Source organism: Opisthorchis viverrini (genome assembly GCF_000715545.1).
Source record: "Opisthorchis viverrini unplaced genomic scaffold opera_v5_283, whole genome shotgun sequence".
Classification (NCBI taxonomy): Eukaryota; Metazoa; Platyhelminthes; class Trematoda; order Opisthorchiida; family Opisthorchiidae; genus Opisthorchis; species Opisthorchis viverrini.
In genome coordinates, this window is record NW_008751942.1 from 279,380 (window position 1) to 292,208 (window position 12,829).

Below are 12,829 nucleotides of genomic sequence, written 5' to 3' on the forward strand. Positions count from 1 at the left end.
TATATATACTGAAACCAGAACTGAACTACGCACATAGTGAGCAATTTTCGGATGCATTCATCTGTTCCTCAGAGTTCTTGCACCCCCATGCTGTCTACTGTTAAACGATTTGGGATATTAACCACTGAGTAATGAAACGACGAAGAGAAAACTTGGTCGATAGGTTACTCCAGATGTTGCTCATTGAAAATAGCCATCATTTTGGAAACTCAGCAAGTGTTGTCTGTTTACGATGACAGCTTCTCTTTTTGGCGTACAATGATACTGACTTGTCTCACTGCTGTAGTAAAAGTCTGCAGGCCAGAATGATTTTCCAACCTCCATAATTGATCCTTCAGATTCTCGTATTGTGACCGTGTTCCTTTATGGTTGTCGTAAAGCGGCCTGTTTTGGCTGCATACAAACCTCGATATGTTGTGTAAATGAGCCTGTTAGCACGGTCATAAGTGCTTCCTAATTAATTAACGGATAAAAACTGACTGCGTATCTGAAACACCTCGTTCTGTAGGTTTACGCGGCACTTATCTCATGCGGTATGCTGTAATGCCACATTACGGCGGGATTGTGCAAATCACTGCGGTGCCCCTAAAAACAACAGGTATGCTTGTTCATGTAGCGTGGTGTCCGGCTCACTTACCTAACAACCTTTTTGAAGGCCCATTCTGTAATCAGCTGGCACCATAGTTGCTTGAAGATTTTATGTCATATAGGAGTTCATTTTACACATCTCCAATATATCTATCGCTCTTCACACCTTCCAAACCATCCCCATTCTTAATTTATCCTATGCTCCTGGCCAAGCAAAAGAGCATAGAACCCTCTGTATTTTAAATCAGGAGCAGCTAAGCAAGCAAGGTAGCATTATGTAATTGTCAGTCACCACATACATTAATTGATGTATGGGCCACCAGAAAGGTATGCCTCCCCCTCTGCTTTCCTTTTAGTTTACTGAAACTCACGCTTCTCAGCAAAAATGATAATGCTGCACTCAAACTTTGTCATAAATTCAGTAGAAAATCTGTGTGACCCTTAAGTCTTTGTGAACCTATAGTGAGTATCGACGAGCAAGTATAAGCCTCCTGTATCCACTAGCTTCTCTTATCTAGCTGGATTTTCCATACATCTAGTTGTCTCAGGCTAGAAACTGGTTATCACTCGGCCAAATTTACAAATTTTGGCGCATATTTCAGGTAGATTACTTGAACCTAACATACAACGGAAAACCTTGTCTTGATGAATTCGGATACAAAGGCTCAATCACAGGTAGTTAATGGCAAAGTAACCAAATTGGCCACCGGTATGGTGGAATTTATTGGATACAGTCTGTTAACATAGTAACTCAATATCTTGACCCAAATTTTAGGCATAAGGCTTGTTCCCACTCTCGTCTAACTATTTATATCTTTTACTGTTCAATGCGCGATCCATTGTATTATACCGGCTATTCCCAGTCGACATTTATCCCTCCCAAGAAACACAGGTTGATTAATTGGTTGATTGATATTCAACCGATTTACCGAGTTTTATCCCGTCCGGAGGGTCAGAAATTTTCGGAAAACCAATGAGGCAAATAAAAACGATCGTGATCTCCGGTCGCTTTCAATAACTTAACCATATGTATTTGTTCCAATGTTTCAGGTTTCCTTGTTTTCTGGGGTTCTGAGTCGAAAGTTCAATGTACGAAAAGGAGACACTGTTGTTATTTACATGCCAATGGTTGTTGAATGTATGGTGGCAATGCTTGCGTGCTCCAGAATTGGTGCAGTCCACGCAGTTGTTTTTGGTGGCTTTTCGGCGGAACAGTTGGCCTCTCGAATCAAAAGCGCACAAGTAAGCGTACACATGCCATTGTTATATTTTTTATTTGTTATACTGGATAAGAAGAAGTTTAGTCTACATAATGGAATTAGAGTGGACAAGAACAACATAGGTTAGAGTAGTATATATAAACGTCGTAAATATGCTTCACTTGTTTTTTTTAAACGGCCAGGCATGACTCAACACCTTGATAGTCCGCATAACTTTATTTTCTTGCTTTTCATTACTTCATTTGAATAAAACTGTTGTCCGAATTCATTTGATGTCATCAATGGGACTTGCTTTATGGCTGCAAGCGTCCGACACCAAGCAGTATGTCATGATAAGCCCGACCACGTAGGCAACACATTTTTGAATATTGTGGAAGAATGTCTAACGTAAATCGATAATTATTCTGACGTTTTCATCCAAGCCGTTACACCTTTTTAGGTTTAAGTCTTGTGTGCAAGAGGATGGATTTAGCATAAGTGATATTCATTTGGGTGGTCAGATTGTATTAAATCTGATACGGATGGATACCTGTAAATTTCCGCTATACAGCTCGCCGACAGCGGTACAGATTTCTGGACCAACCGAAATCGTCTTGTAACATAATGGTTTCCTTGGCGTAGGCAAATAAACCATGGGACCCTTGTTAATAAACATCACTCGCACGAATCGGTCTTTGGTCATTTTCTACATTCGCTTTTAACTATCTCACCGTCGCTGTCAGTTCTCACTGGAATATATTCTGAAACCTTGAAACATCACCCAAAGCTTCCTATGCAGCAGCCTCACTCAAGCATCATACAGAAAAGCAGTGTTGTTTACATCTAGAAGTACTGCTCTCGTCTGACCCGATTGCACGCCGGTGAATAATGAGGCGCTAACTGAAAATTAGTTTGCTTGCTGACTTTGAAGTCTGGTGGAGCCAAACGGCTGAGAAGATGAAAGAGACGAAGAAATCCGAGGTTATACTCGTTAATCCCCGCAGCAAATCCATAGAAGCCACCATTAAGTAAATTTTACACCTTTCTTGCTGGAAACCTTGTTGTTACGACTGTTGACCTGTGGCAGTGACGTTCTTGTCAGTTTCCACCCCGATTCAATGAGTGTTTGTAGTGAAGGACAGTTTGGATTGTACGTGGTATATAGTACTAAGTCATTTCTCTCCAGTAGTCACCTTTAAAATAAGTTATGTTCGCATGGTAGTGGAGAGGATGATAATGCTTATAATCGTGACAACAACGTAAGCTTGTATTCGTTCATGAAAGTGGACAATGACTAAGATGTGCTTCTAAGTGACTACCCATGCCTAAGAACTTGGGGCAAGCAGTTGGTGGTCTTGGAGATACACATATTCAGCCTTTGATCAAAATCAGATAGTACGTACCTGTACCTGTGCAAAAACGCCACTAAAATGGTACGCGGCATGATTTACACGTTTGAGGAACAGTCAGAACGGCATGTTGAATGTGTGCAAACTCATCACACTACTGTACAGCAGATAGTCGTCCATTTTTAGAATACTTAAATTCTTTCTACAGAATTTCTGATGTGAATTTCCATGTGCACCATTCAACAAAATGTTTTGGTTTTTGATGTAAACTGTCTTTGCCTTTGGGGACAAAATCTACATCTTTGTAGGCGAGTCCAACTGAAACTGACGAGCACTTTAAGCAAACTGATATTCAGAACATATGGTATGACAAAAGGTGCTGAAATGGGTGTGGATAAAGGAGTATAATTCTTCTCATGATATGATTACCTAAGAATCGAATGATGCCAAATCTGGAGCTTGATGCCCATTATAAATGATCCTGACAAACTCATGGGACGGAAAACTTTTGTTAGTTACTTAGACATGCACTAGGCAACTTGAATAACAAGATTATCTACGGGTTTTCCGGGAAACACAAAAAACGCGGATACGTCCAAGTACTCTGTTGTAAAAGGGTCGAAATTTTAGGAAAAGACAACGCCCATACTTAAAATGAAAGTGAGAGGGATGTTAGTAACTCCGTGTCGAGTGGCCGATTTCAGCTGTCCAAATCGGGGAGGCTGTGGTTTTTGAGCTTATGGAAGTTATGCTAATTGGTGGTTACGCATATCAGTTCTCTAGATGAAAAATCATGTGTGCATCTGTGAGTTTACTATTTTGTAAGTTTTTCCCCAAATTAATGCCATTGCCCTTAAGGTGCTGATAGCAGCACATCGATAATACAAACAAAATTCACTTGTGGATGTGTAATACGCTGTTTGGATCGCCTGACCCCACTACATTCCTCGATCTGGAAATCTCATATCTCACACAGAGCCATTTAGAGGATGCGTTCGCTAAACACTACCAGTGTAACGGTGATACTACTGATGGGGAGGCACGCGAGTAGTATGTGTTGTTCGTAGAATTTCACTTCGCGTCTATTGAAAAAGGGAGATCTGTTGCGGAATTCGTGGAGCCACTTTGTAACATTTGCTTAGATTTGACCGACGAACGAGTGGAGTTGGGTCTTCTTCGGTTCGGTTTTCTTAACCGAAAACATCATTCTAGGATATTTGTGCAGTCATCATTTCCAACTTGTATCGGTTTGTTGGGAAGGATCTGCTTGTGAAAGAAATTACAGTTCGCAATTAAAGCTTGGGGTGTTCTCTTTTCATGTTGTTTCAACTCTCCCAATAGCCGCTTTTAGGAAGGTAACACTCAGTATTAAGCCTCACCAACATTGATGCCCGGGCGCTTATTTTTCGTCCACTTTATTCATTCCTTGTGTACTACTATGAGTCTTTTTGGGACTCTACTTTCTACATCATTTCAGTGGAACAGATGATACGTTTGAAGCTGAGGGATCACATGGTTTGAGATACTTCACTGCTTTGTCTATACCAGATGAGCAACTTGAAACTGATTATTGTCAGCCAGAGAAGTTGTGTTCTTGTTGTCTTTTGTTTCCATCCCTATAATTCTTACAAGCCGCTATTTGCAGTGCAAACAAAAGGTCAGGTAATTCATGTTCTGTATTGATTTCTACACAAGTTTCAAGTCGAGCAGGTTGTGTAAGCCCATTCCACCGCATTTTCCCCTGCTTGGTCTTACCAGACAGGAGAAGATGAGTTGGTTTTGTGACGTTTCAATTTCGCTAACTTGAGATCAAATTGAGAAAAAATGTGTTCATGCTGGATTGAACAATAGGTTGTGTAGAGTATGGGCTTTAGCAACGTGTCGGTAACCGCCGACAATCTTTCCGCAAAAATTTCACTTTTAAATGTGCATAAATTCTTCTGCGTTGCTTCGTCGCCTTCAGTCAACGTGTCTGCCCTAAGGGAATGAGGTCAAAGTAACAGCAAAAATGAGTTCGTATCTGTTAAGCAGCCGATACTGCATAATTCCTGAAACTCTTCACTCCTTGGGATGTTTATACACCCGAAATGAGTCTTTTCGTTGACTTCAGCTGGCAGTTTGACGCAATCAGATGACATATCAGAAGTGCAAGGTGAAGTAATTACATATAACCAGAAACCTCACTGAGCCACTTGAAACGTCACGTCCTTTTCCAGGAATGAAGTAAAAGGGTTCAAAATAGGCACCTATGTGTGTGATGTTTTCACACAGTTTCACCAATGAAGCAATGATGTGCAATCCATATTAATTCTGAGCACTGTGGATTCATGAGCTTCGTATATGAACCAGGAGTTTGCAGCTTAAGCGCTATAATTAGTGGCTCATGAGATATCATGTGCTGAAAACCGGATGAAAGTGCGTCCAAAGTTTGGTGTTCGGTTTTTCTGTTGGGCTGGTCCCTTGCCACCCGATGTAATCACCACTCCAAATCTTGTCGGAAGCGGACTGGTACGCATAAGCAAACATAGTCTAGCATAGCAAGGGTGCAGTAGATGGTAGGATGACGTCACGACATTGCTGTGTGTCGCATCCGTAGAGTGTTACTGTTCGGCTATTAGATCAAAATGTGAATGTCAGTGTTACGATTCAGCATAACTGAACTGAGATTAGCTTGAGCAAGAATTGGGGCTTCAGCGAATCATCTTCCGCTGTGAAGAACCTGGATTAGTACCCGGGCAATGTACTGTCATTATTGTGGTATACGACTGGAGTATGTGATAAAACGGTTAATTAACGGAGACTGGTGTTACACAAGCGATGCAATGTCGATCCCCAACTCAAGTTCTTATACTACGAGTGACAGGTATTGTGGTATACGACTGGAGTACGTGATAAAACGGTTAATTAGCGGAGACTGGTGTTACGCAAGCGACGCAATGTCGATCCTCAACTCAAGTTCTTATACTACGAGTGACAGCAGCAATACATGGAAAGTAGGCCAATAAACACAAAGAAAAAAGATCGTATATTTGTCTACCAACCGTAGCAATAGAATTGTGCTTATGTAAAGCCGGTGTGGATTTTGGGATCAAGAATTGTGCCAAGTTCCGAGCCAAACAGGACAGCAGTTGCAAATCAGTGACAACCTCTTGCGCCTGGAGCTTGTGCTGTCTAGAAAGTGGCCGAGTCCACACAAATGTGAAGTAGGTACCATCACTTTGATAGTGGAAGGGAGTACCTTTCCGGTTAGAACGAGTATACCTTTGCCACCTGAATATTTTTCAAACATTCTCGAGTATACCGTGCGGTCGTGATTTAATGAATTTGTTTCATGCGAACAGCCACAGCTCCATGCCACCTGGACAAGAAGCTGATTTGCCTAGCAAACCCATGTTGAATGAGATTTTAACAGTCTGATAATTCAATAAACATTTTAGTAGACTTACGCGACAATCCTACAAAATGTTAGGGGTTCGATGAGAAAGAGCTCCTTTTTTTTATCACTTTGTGAAGCAGAGGTTTTCTGCCTGCTTCACACGAAAGTGGAAAATACACATTGCCTTGGCGTTCGGCGCGAAACGTGAGAAGTATTTTTCACCGAAGCTATATTTTGGGGGCGAATAAGTTAGCTTCCTAGCTTCCATTGACCCGCACTCTTGGGACGTAGTTGGAGAATTTGTGGCCAACTAATGCCCAAGAAATGAGTGAGGCTGTGGCGATTGAAAATGCCTGAAATCCTTTACAACTTATCCGAAACACCGGACAAAACCCTCAGGTTAGTGGAAGCATTGCAGCGGATGATGGCCCAAATGCTATTCCAGCTTCGATGCTTGTCAGAGCACTTCAAAAAACCATTTAGCCGGTCTGGCATGCCTACTACAATAATCAGCAATCATGATGGGACGTGACTAGCTCAGTCCAAACAAAAGAGAAAGGCAAAAAGAAACTGAGATTCTGAAATGCGGCATGGCTATTCGTCTGACATGTTGTCTGGCTGCTTTGTTGAAGAATGGACGAGAAGGACTCATTCACAATCTGCCAACGTGTGAGGAGGGTTTGGAACGCAAAGGAAGTACCAGAGGGATGACGGATAGGTGATGTCGTTTCCATGTTCACAAAGATTGCCAGACCTGAAATTGAGCGGCATTATGCCATAAAACCATGAGATGAAATTCTATGAAAACCAAGCACGGTTTTATCCGGATCGTGAGTGTATTGAACATATCTTTACCTTGTTACAGCTTTTGAACACAACTACACGAAGGAGACCAATGGTTTTTGTTCAACTCAGCCGATGTCGCTGTTTTTGGGCTGCGTCTCTTCTTCAAAGGTGTCCCGAACATCTCCCCGTATATCACTCATCCTTTTGCTCCAAGGCCCTTTGGTGCGTGTAATTCTATGGGGATATTTCTTAGTTCGTCGCCAAAATTGGTAACCATCGGGAATACTCTACTTCGCCCATTCTCTTCAATTTTTTAATCAAACTAAATAACTGGAGAACATTAGCTGTGTTCCGCTCCTGGAGTAAAGTTTCTTCCCCGAGAAGACCAGATTGTCCTAATTGGTTAAGATTGCATCGAAGCTGCGAAATGCAATAAATGTTGCAAATAATTTCACACATGTTTTGGTATGCGATTTGCTTCTTCAAGGTGCAAAGTTCTGGATGAATACACTGGATGAATACCAAAACTGGTCGTGATATAACGATCACTAGGAATGATTGGCAGATTAACCTTTGTGGGTAGTTGCATCACATCACATCCCGAAAAGGTAAATGCCAGAATAGCTAAGGATTGTTCTGTTTTCCACTAATGTGGGTACTTCAGGAGTCGAGGTGACGTGAGCCTGCTGATGAAAGGTAGGATCTACTACTTGGTAGTGCAACCAGTTTTTCACTTACGACTGTGAATTCTGGTGACTGCCCGTTGGAGACAAACTGATATCGCTTGCCTGCGACCATCGGTGCCCCCAAAACATTGCACACCCCTGCCCCCAACAACCGGGCCCCCAAAACATTGCACGTGTTTAATGAGAGCATCAAATTAGCGATTGAAAAGTGCAGCGAACAGTTTTTAGCAGCATAACGGTTGCAATGAGCTGATTCACCTGCACCAGCTACCCTGGCTTGGTCATGTGCTCCGTATGTCAGGTGATTGCTTAATTTGTCATTTGCTGGGACAGGTTCTGACAGAAAGGTAACACAAGGGGGACAGTGCGTGATCCGGTGATGTAGTAAAAGCAAGACAACAAAGGTTCTTGACTTCACTGGTATATATATTCAAAGAGGTTGGGGTTCACAGACGTCTCAACGACACAGCGATGTCGTGCAACCAGCGGCTGTGTTGTGTCTTTTCTCGTTAACCTGCCTCCTTATTTCTTGAAAGCTTTTATCTACAAACTTACTGTCCATTGCCGGTTAACGTAAGTTCCAAAGTCCCGAACCATCTTATGAATTTCACGGTTCTCATCCAGAAGTGCAATGAAAATTCGGGCAGTGTTGTATTGTGCGGTGGCCGAGCTATTGGTTACGCCTGCACTGAGCCTGCTAGACTACGCGATATGGAGAAGACAGAGAGCTGGGGACATGGCTGTATTGCCAGGACAAAACATACAGAGCGTCTGCGTAAATATATAGGATGACTAATTGGTCAAATATGATCGCTCACTTGTTCGCTCCGTACAGTCAGTGGTGGTGTTCCGGTCGTGAACATTCTCAGGCCCACTGCGTTGGTCGTCTGTTGCTAAGCCCTGTTTGATGGGAGCCGCCGACTCACCTACTTTCCGGACGTGTCATACCGATGGTGACCTTGGGGATGCGACACTCTGCACGTGTGCTTTTTCTTCTGTCTGGGCGCGCCCTGACAGGCAGCGAAACCATCAATGAGAAATGATTAACTTCATTACGTTGGAGCGGTCAACAGACAAGCTGGTCAAACCAATCTATGTTAGCTAGATGCGCATCGAATGTGTCTTGAAAGCATTTAATTAACCGCGATTATCACAGAAGGAGAACCAAAAGTGGTCTCACTATAATTGGCATAATCATGAATTCAACAGCTGTAACACAATACTGCTCATTAGTGAAAATAAACCGCTTACCCTGACTAAACCTAACTGATAAATATCAAGGTGTGATAGCCTAATCAGCTGACTCCTGTTAGGCGATACAACTTGGAGTAAATCTAGGTCAAGTATTAATGAAGTGCATAGTATCATCTAAAATACGTTCTCCCGAATGGTCTTCAACTTCACCTTTACCAGCTACCCACAGTTGGAGTAAATTCCAGTGGTCGTTAGGAATTGTTATCTTGTTCCCGTGTGATAGCTTCAGTCAACTTTGTTTCAAAAGGTGTAGCCAGATCTGCTTTTTACCTTGTGTCCACAAGTTGTGATATTCAACTTTTTAATAACTGCAACGAATTTATATTGTATGTATTTATACAACAGTAGGTGTGCCAATAAGCACGTGTGTAACCGGATTTTCGTACTCTATCTTGGCACCGTACGTCTATGGCAAGGTATTTGCAGTTTGAAAGTATCAGATATGTCCTGGAACTACATAATAGACCTCTGTCTGCTTACGTTTTTGATATTTTCATGGGTATATTCGCTGTGCTCTTTGTGCAGAAGTTGTCTGCGTGTTTGATTCCCCAAACGGAAACTTTGTCAGTAGCATTTGCTGAGCCCTCCAACCCCGGTGCACGACGTTGTCTTCCTGTGCAGAGAAAGAGCTCTTCTTTGAAGAAGAAGAATGGCTTTCTTTTGGGTAAAAAGCTTTAAGATTGATTGGTGTCTCTCTATATCCCAACCTTTGTCACTGGCTGGCAAAATGACAGTGAAAAGAATTTTCAAGAAATCAGGGTTAAGCCTGGTGTCCATCCAACTATCAAGATAATCACATATAAGCCTTGATGTATATATTCATTGGCAACCCTTTAGTCACACTGAACAGTCAGCTTGTGATCATTTCCACTAGTAGTTTGGACGATCTCTGCAGATGCAGCTGATATTCGCCCTTTTGCATCCCTTGGTTATGGGTGCCTCACACAAGTCGTGGGACGGAATCAAAAACTGATGACTCAGGCTCAAGTTTATTTTGTTTTTGGCTTATAAACTTCAGACGAATGTCCGATGAAACAACAGGTTGTGGCTTATTTCACTAATGGCAGTGGTTGATTGAAAAGTTTATTTTATGAAGAGGTTCATAACAAAGGAGTGAATCCACTCCCACTCTAGCATTGAAACTATATACTTGCTTACCGTCTTATCTAGTACTAGACATATCGTTCCGGAATCTATGTTGGGCTAAGAACGATGCAAGACAATTCCAAAAACGAGGCACATAACTTCGGGAGCATCAAGGCATTCCGGTATTTTTTAGAGATGATCGTATTTTTCCGACCACTGACTGTAGGATAATCCGGTTCCTGCAATTTCCGTGGAAGGTTTTATTAAACATTATGATAACTAAGTTGTTCCGATTAGATGTAAGTAAAGGCGGTGATGTGGATCGAAACAGACGCTTGTCTCCAGAACTACCCCTTCTATGAAAGGTGGTTCCTCTGGAGCGTCAATGGCAGCGTGTCCTGTGGGTCGGTGCCCAACCTTTACCACGGTGATCTCTTCTGAATGTACCCCTAAGTAACTTATTGAGTGTCTAAGTGTTTACCTCGATTTGGTCTTCATTTCGATCAAAGGATGAGGTAGCGAAAGCTTCATAACACTTGTTTTTTTCAAGGAACTGGCTAGAAATATCCTGGGCGAATAAACTGCATTTTTCAGCATTTTCTTTCTTGCCTTTTCAAGCCAAAGGTAATCGTGACCGCCTCATTCGGAAAAGAAAGACAGAAGCTGGTTTCTTACAAACCAACCGTAGATAATGCCATCAAAGCTGCTGGATATGTCGCTGGAGATTTCCCCTGCATCCTGTACAATCGTCCAGAGTTTGAGAAGGTTGAACTGGACGCCAAGAAGTCGTGGTTTGACTGGGATGAACTGATGTCATCAACCCAACCGCATGATGCAGTTCCCGTTGAGGCCAATCATCCACTTTACATCCTGTACACTTCCGGAACCACAGGTAATTTATGCTGACTACAGGTATTAACTATGCACCCCAGAGTAACTTTCATGAAGATTGCAGTCTGTATAGAAGATGATACGAAATCTTCCGTGAAGGCTCACACTTACGCAACTGATAGTTAAACTCTTTCGAGAGTACTGTAAGTTGCTGAGGATCTCGGTAGAAGGGAGGCTGTCCGAAGATATGCTAAGCCTGTCCAACCACCCTTCATCAAGGTATAGGATCCGGTTTCTGTTGTAAGTGGCTGTGCCTTTCCTTGAATGTAAGGGAGCGATTTCCTAATAGGTGTCAACTTAGCTAAACGCTCACGGGACAAGTTATGAAATGTCTTTGGTTAAAGGTGTGATCTTTCTTTCTCGAGGGGAATAACGAAGAGCTGCTACTTTAGAGGCCGTCTCTTGGGGCAACCTATCACCGATACTAAATTTTTCATCTTTATGGACTGCTGTCTCTTTATTAACTCTATTTGAGGACAGTACTGCCTTAATACTCCAATGCACTGTCATGCCATGAACCATGCAGGCCGCCTACTGAAACAAATCAAATCTAGGTGACGCATGATACATCGGTTAAGCTAGTCAGAGTGCCGGGCGTTTAAAATTTATGACTTTACTACACATGCCTAGCTACCGTCTACCTCACTGGAGAAATTTTACAGAAAGTAGGTTAGAATATAGTCGCCTGAATGAAAGTGACAGCAATCGTGACGCCCACCTGTATGAGGCCAACATTATTAGCCTTGCACTTGGTTGGGGTCCGTGAAGAACATGCCAACCAACTGATCCGAATGGCGATCACGCTGTCACGCCATAGCCAGCTAAGCAGGCGAGAGTTTCTTCTTCTTTGTGTATTGGGCTCGTTTTGGGTAAGATTTACATATGGCACTGGGTCCATCCCGCTTTTAAACTTTAGCCTAATTACTACCCGTGAGATCAAGTAGCTTCAAAAGTAGGATTGGCGAGAAATAAACTCAAGGTAGCCACTGTCATTTACGTAGTATTGGCAAGCTCAAGCTGTACAAGTAACAATAGGATTTCCAATTTGGATTTCTTTTTGTTCGGCTAGTATCTCGAGTAGTTTGGGCCTTGCAGTTCACGAATTAAGTAGCCTGCCAAAATGTGACATCATTTAAAATGGTGGATGTCTGATGCCTGTTCGGGTGCAAGTAAATCGCGCTACAGGTTCGTTACTCTCGACGTGATGGTATACTGTTCAATTCTCACTATAAAATCGCGGGGTCAAATTTCTCCGGATATTTGTCAGGTGCCCATTTGTGGTGATTTCCGAAAAAGATTGAAACGATTGCGCAGCGGTTCTCGAATTTTTAGAAAATTATTTCACCTGCAGGGTGAACTTTTGGTTGATATTCCAGAGGCACGTTTCACCATCAGTAAAATTGCAGGTGGTGTAACCCGTCTTTCGGCGGTTTGGAAGCTTTCCGTGTGTTGATTTGCGTCCCACACTTACGTCGTTAAAAATCGAACTCTGTTCCTCGAAGCGGGCTTTTGCTTTGTTTCCCCAATTTCCTTAAATATGAGCACATGCGACAATCTTGTTTTGCTGTGCGATACGAACGTTCGTTCAATAAACACATCCAAATTCAGGTGCAC

General features: G+C 42.4%; 1 protein-coding gene across 1 annotated transcript in view; it reads left to right on the plus strand.

Annotated features, from left to right (window-relative positions):
- Window positions 1–12,829, plus strand: part of T265_14880 (hypothetical protein) — a gene marked incomplete at both ends in the record, with an annotated part of 44,259 nt that overhangs the window by 7,831 nt on the left and 23,599 nt on the right. Inside the window, 2 exons of the mRNA XM_009175645.1 lie at window positions 1,639–1,830; window positions 10,919–11,216. Coding sequence (XP_009173909.1) covers window positions 1,639–1,830; window positions 10,919–11,216 — 490 coding nt within the window. The remainder of the gene's footprint in view (window positions 1–1,638; window positions 1,831–10,918; window positions 11,217–12,829) is intronic.